This window comes from Tupaia chinensis, unplaced genomic scaffold, assembly GCF_000334495.1.
Source record: "Tupaia chinensis unplaced genomic scaffold, TupChi_1.0 Scaffold000192_1, whole genome shotgun sequence".
NCBI lineage: Eukaryota > Metazoa > Chordata > Mammalia > Scandentia > Tupaiidae > Tupaia > Tupaia belangeri.
Genome location: NW_006159667.1, coordinates 1,227,978 through 1,233,575, shown reverse-complemented (window position 1 = coordinate 1,233,575; position 5,598 = coordinate 1,227,978). Strand labels below are relative to the sequence as shown.

Sequence of the window (5,598 nt, the reverse complement as noted above, 5' to 3'; positions counted from 1 at the left end):
ATTTGCTGACAATAACATGCTTGTTGATGTGCTTGATTGAGACAATATACAGTGTACTCTGGATGGAAAATCTCATTTTGTATGCTGTAATGATGTACAGTGAATGAATGCAAATAAATAAATAAATAAAAGACTAGGCACATGATAAGTATGATTAAATGTTAAAATATTGACAACATCCTTATGTAATTCATGTTCCCCCTCCTGCTTCTATCTGGAAAACATCTAGAGGTTCCCATCCAGATAACTCCTTCCTCAATTTTTTAGTTTTTTTGTTTATCTATAGGGCATGTGTGCTTGCTGGGGAGTGACAGACAGAGAGAGGGAAAGGAAGAGTGAGAAATAACCCCCAAAGTGGGAATGGCCATGCCATAATCCCTTCTCCATTCTCCTCTTGGGATTTTGTGCACGCACATGCACCTGGAGTGTTTTTCAAACCACTGGGTCCAGGATTCAAACCGTGGAGTCAGCCATGTGGGATCCAGTGCTTTAATCATCATGCCACCTGCTGGTCCAACTCCTTCCTATTTCCTTTCAGGTCCAAATGAGGAATTTAGTATTCGATTAACCGCTCTTTCCTCATATTGCGAGGTCGGTATGGGTATGTGGGCTCTTGCCCGGATCGTGACCTCATACAGTGCAATATGGATCAGCCTGACTGCATTCACCTACTTCCCTGCCGCCAGGGCATCTACCACTTCCAGGGTGAGTGGTTTTCTTCCCTCCCCCAGGGCTCACAGTCTCACCCCTGCCTTAGCCCCAGCTCAGATGTCAGGGCCTGCCACTCAGAGCCTGCTCATCATAGGAGAACAATGGGTTTCTATTTGTTTTCATACTTCAAGACCCAAAGTGAATTGGCAGATCAGAAACCAGTGGAATCTCCACTGGCCCTCCTGCATTTCCACAGAAATACCTGCCAATGCAGGCAGGAAAGGGAGGGTGGCATGCCTCTAGGAAGCCCCCTTGGAGGCTGGACAGCTGGAAAAGTGCCCTCCAAATGGCCAGTGAACCTGAGTGCTTTCCTCCCCAGCACAGGGTGGATCCTTCTGGTCAATAACATCCTTTGGCACCTTTCGTCCTTGGGGAAAGTTTGCCCTCAACTTCTGTATCGAGCTTCAGGGGAGCAACTTGCTCACTGTGCTGGCACCTAATGGCTTCTACATGCGAGCCGACCGAAGCGGTACTCTATTGGCAGACAGCGAAGACATTACCAAAGAATGTATCTGGGAATTTTAGGTAAGGAAGAGTGGATAAGGACCTGGGGGCTGAGGGAGCAGGAGCTGGGTGGGGGAGGGCGGGCAAGAGGAGAAGGGAGGTTGGCAGGGCGGTGTGTGTTGGGGAGTGGTGAAACCAAAACGCATTTTTGGACTGACTTCTGTCCCACAATCTGATCAACTCTGGATATTTATTTCTAATCTGTGCCATTCCTTGCAGATCAGATCAGAGCTAGTTTTTTCACTATCCCGCCCCACTGACAGCTATGCTTGTAAGTAAGCCAAGTGGGGATAGAATGAGGTGTGCTTGCATAAACTTCTCTCCACTAAGATGCAGATGGAGACCAAGGAGCACAACTTTTCAGCTCTTGACTTCATGATGCAATGCTAAGGGACTCTGTAAGATTTCCACCAGAGGTGGCCCCTGAAGCTTGGACCTCCAAACCATGAGCTGATTAAAACTTTATTCTTGTTCCAAAAAAAAGAGTTGCAGATGGAAAAAATGGAAGACTTTGAGTATGTGCATAGGTGGAAAAAGAAGTGTTTTCTATCCTGTGCACTTTGTTTCTTTTTTTTTTTTTTCATAATTATTATTATTTTCAACTTGCACTCACCAGAGAGGGACAGAGAAAGAGAGGGACAAAGTGAGAAAGCAAGCTGCCAGGTCCAGGATTCAAACCATGGTCTGCCATGTAGGAATCCAATGCCTTAACCACCATACCATCTGCTGGCCTCTTCTATTCACTTTCCCTTCCTATCTCCTTGGACCTGTGGGTACTCATGGCTCTTACATAGTTGTCTCCAGCCTTGATCCTTCTCCCCAACGCCAACCTCATCTCTCTCCAAATTCCTGCTAGATAGTTGACTTGATTTTGTCCTGCCAGAAACAGTCTCCTTATCTTCCCCTCCTGAGGTGATTGTCTTCTTCCTGCCACTAAGGGCCATTGCAGGGATTGCCATCCTCCCAGATGCTCTGGCTCAAAATCTCAACTGCCATCTCTATTCTCCCTTTTGCTCCCTTTATCAAACCCTGCAAATTTTGGATACTTTCTTAACAACAGCTCTTGAGTACTTGCTCCTTTGTAATTACTATGGCTATACTTTGTTCCAGACTTCCCACCAAAGGCCCATATTGCTTCCAGGGCTCCCCTGAAGGACTTCCCTGACCTTTCCCTGGGCCCAGATCCGTCCAGTCTCTTCACCACACCAAATTTGCTTTCCAAATCCACTGCCTCCCTTCCATCATTCTCTATGCATACTTCTAGCCACCTCTTCTCACACTGTCTCTGGTATCTACAGTTGCTTTCTATTCCTTTTTTATTTTTTTCCCACATTTTATTGATTCACAAAATATCTTAATTAATCTAAATACTTGTAATAGCAAGTTCAGCTGATATATCCATTTCTGTGAACACATGTTGACTTTAGGCATGAAACTCTATGGGTAGACTGACTATATTATAAAGTAGCACCTAACTGAGGCTATATAGCTTACTATGGTAATCAAATAGATATATTTTTAAAATATTTTTTTACTTCAAGAATGACAGTTTTAGCTTTAATAAATCAAAATGTAAAAATGTTAAGAGAACTTTGCTTAAGACTTAAAGCCAGGAAACAGATTAGGATTCTTTTCGAATAATAGGTACATGGACCTGTCCACAGCTCAAAGAAGACAAAAATCCTTAACTCTAGAAAACAAAGCATAGAAGAAGATCAGTAATGTTTTAGTCAAAAGTCATAAAACTCTATTTCACCAGTTCAGACTCATGTACTTAATCTATCTTCTGTTGTGGTCCAGTCTTTCCATTTAAATTCTGGAAGATAATGTTCAACTATGGACTTGTCCCTACCATTAAGCTGGCCATTTCCTTAGTTGTTTTAGAACTCTTTTTTTTTTTTTTTTTTTTTTGGAGGTAGATTTTACTAGCCCAGTGATTCTGTCTTCTACATCTGAGATTCAATTTTCTATATGATCTAGTTTGCTTTTAATACTTTCAAGGGAGGATTTGACTTCCTGTATTATAGCCTTCATCTCCAACAGTTCCATTTGATTCCTTCTTATGGTGTATATTTCCTCTTCCAGTTCTTGCAAGAACTTCCTCACCTCCTCGAATTCATCGACTCTTTTCTTCTGGAGTTCATTGTCTCTCTTCTCTTCCATCTCTATTAGCTTTGTCACTATGAATATTCGAAATTCTTTATCAGACATTTTCGTGAGTTCCATTGTACTGTCTGTGGATGTAGAGGAGTTATTCTTTCCCCTTGGGGGGAGAGGTATTTTCTTGATTTCTCGTGTTTCTTGTGCCTCTGTGGTGATTTCTAGTCATCTGATGGGTTATTTGTTTCTTCCTAATTTCTAGACGTTCAGTCTGAACAATCAGAGGTGTGTAGGAGGAGGTGCTCTGCAATCTCTTTGCTGTTTCATTTTTCTCCCTCTGTGCCACAGATTCAGTGGGAATTGAGGGATATGTTGACCCTAATACTATTTGGATATTTGGCTACGTTTCACTTAGACCTGACTAGACAGTGCATGGAGGGTGAGCAGCAAAGTGATAAGGTAAAAGGAAAAGGATAAGAAAACAGAGAACAGCAGCTGGCGCAATGGCTATGTCGTTGGACTCCCATGTAGTCAACTGTAGTTCGAGTCCCAGACCCAGTGGCTTAAACTCACACTGGGCACATGTGCGTGCATGCCCAAGATCCTGAGAGGAGAATGGAGGAGAAGGGATTGTGACATGGCCATCCCCCCCCTGGTGGGTGATGGGACTTGAACCGCAGTTGACTACATGGGAGTCCAATGACATAGCCATTGCACCAGCTGCTGTTCAGAGGCAAGAAAATACTTTACCTTAAAAAATTTTTAAAGAGGGACCAGTAGTTGGAGTAATGGCTATATTGCTGGACTTCCATGTAGTCTACCACGGTTCAGGTCCCGGATCCAGTGGCTTAATCTCATACCAGGCACATGTGCGTGCGTGCCCAAGATCCCAAGAGGAGAATGGAGGAGAAGGGATCGTGGCGTGGCCATTCCCCCTGAGGGGGTGATTTCTCGCTTTCTGTCTCTCTGGTGAGCACAAGTGCCCTATAGCAAAAACCTCTCCAAAGAAAAATTAAAAATAAAAAAATTAAAATTTTAAAAATTAATAGAGACAGACAGATAGAAAGCGACAGAGAGAGACAGAGAGAAAGATAGAAGGGGCTCTACCAGGGTGACTTCTGAGCAGAAAAATCTTCATTTCTTTTATTTCCTGAAAGCACCAGATCTCAGCTCCCACAGAGGACTGCCATTAAGTTGATTTTTCTCAAATAATTTCTCCTATCTTTTCTTTTATATTACCAGACAGTACGTTTGCTCACCAGAGAGAGAGAGAAGCAGAGAGAAAAGGAGAGGGAGAAAGTAACCCTCATGGGATGGAGTAATGCCACAATGCCGCAGTCCCTTGTCTATTTCACCAGCCTTTTGGGAGTTTGAGCATGCATGTACATGTGCCTGGTGTGTTTTTCAAGCTGCTGAGGACAGGATTTGAATTGTGGTCAGCTCTGTGGGATCTGGCTCCCATAATCCTTAACCACTAGGCTATAGGGCCAGCTCTCCTGCCTTTTTCTACAAATTAGCTTCACATGCCTACTGCTGAGCACTCATAAAGAATGGGACAAATTACTTTAGTCTCTCTCCTTCCTCAGGATCTTAGCTGGTATTCTCTGAAAAGCCAGAAATTAGCAAACAATTGACTGATTGCTAAAGGTTTCTATTTCTTCTTCCCTCCCCAGGTCAATGGGATGCCACCTACCAGTATCCAAATCCTCCAGGAAAAACTACTGCACTAAACAGAACAGGAAACCCAGAATCAAGATCCAAGAGAACAATATGTGTTACACAACTTTTTCTACCCAGTTTAGCAAAACACCCATTTCAAGCAACAAATACATCACAACAGGCCACCCCCAAGATCTTTGTGTGCCTCTGACTCAGTACAGAGTAGGGTTGTGGATGAGGGTGGAGACCAAGGCCCCAGAATGCTCTGTCTATCCAGAAGAGCAGAGACCAAATGGTAACCAAGACTTCTGCTGATCCTTCCCATCCCCACCAAGAACCACAAGTAACCCCATGAGGAACCAGCCTTGTTCTGAAGGAGTCAGAACCCAGATGTGACTTTGCCATAGGGCATGTGTGCTCACTGGTCAGAAGACAGAGCAGAGAGACACAGTAAGAAAGAAAGAAATCACGCCCTAGGGAGAATGGCCATGTCGCAGTCCTTTCTCCATTCTCTGCCTGGGATTTTGGACATACAAACACACAAACACACACACACACACACACACACACACAAACATGCCCAGTGTGATTTTCAAGCCACCAGGTCTGAGACTTGAACTGTGG

The 5,598-nt window shown here is 43.8% G+C and overlaps 1 protein-coding gene across 1 annotated transcript in view; it reads left to right on the top strand.

Moving 5' to 3' along the window:
* FSCN3 (fascin actin-bundling protein 3) overlaps positions 1 to 5,187 on the top strand; it is a 13,709-nt gene extending 8,522 nt beyond the window's left edge. The window contains 4 exon segments of the mRNA XM_006146869.3: positions 539 to 559; positions 562 to 705; positions 1,031 to 1,236; positions 4,989 to 5,187. Coding sequence (XP_006146931.2) covers positions 539 to 559; positions 562 to 705; positions 1,031 to 1,236 — 371 coding nt within the window. The 3' untranslated portion in view covers positions 4,989 to 5,187.
* Positions 5,188 to 5,598: the final 411 nt, after the last annotated feature.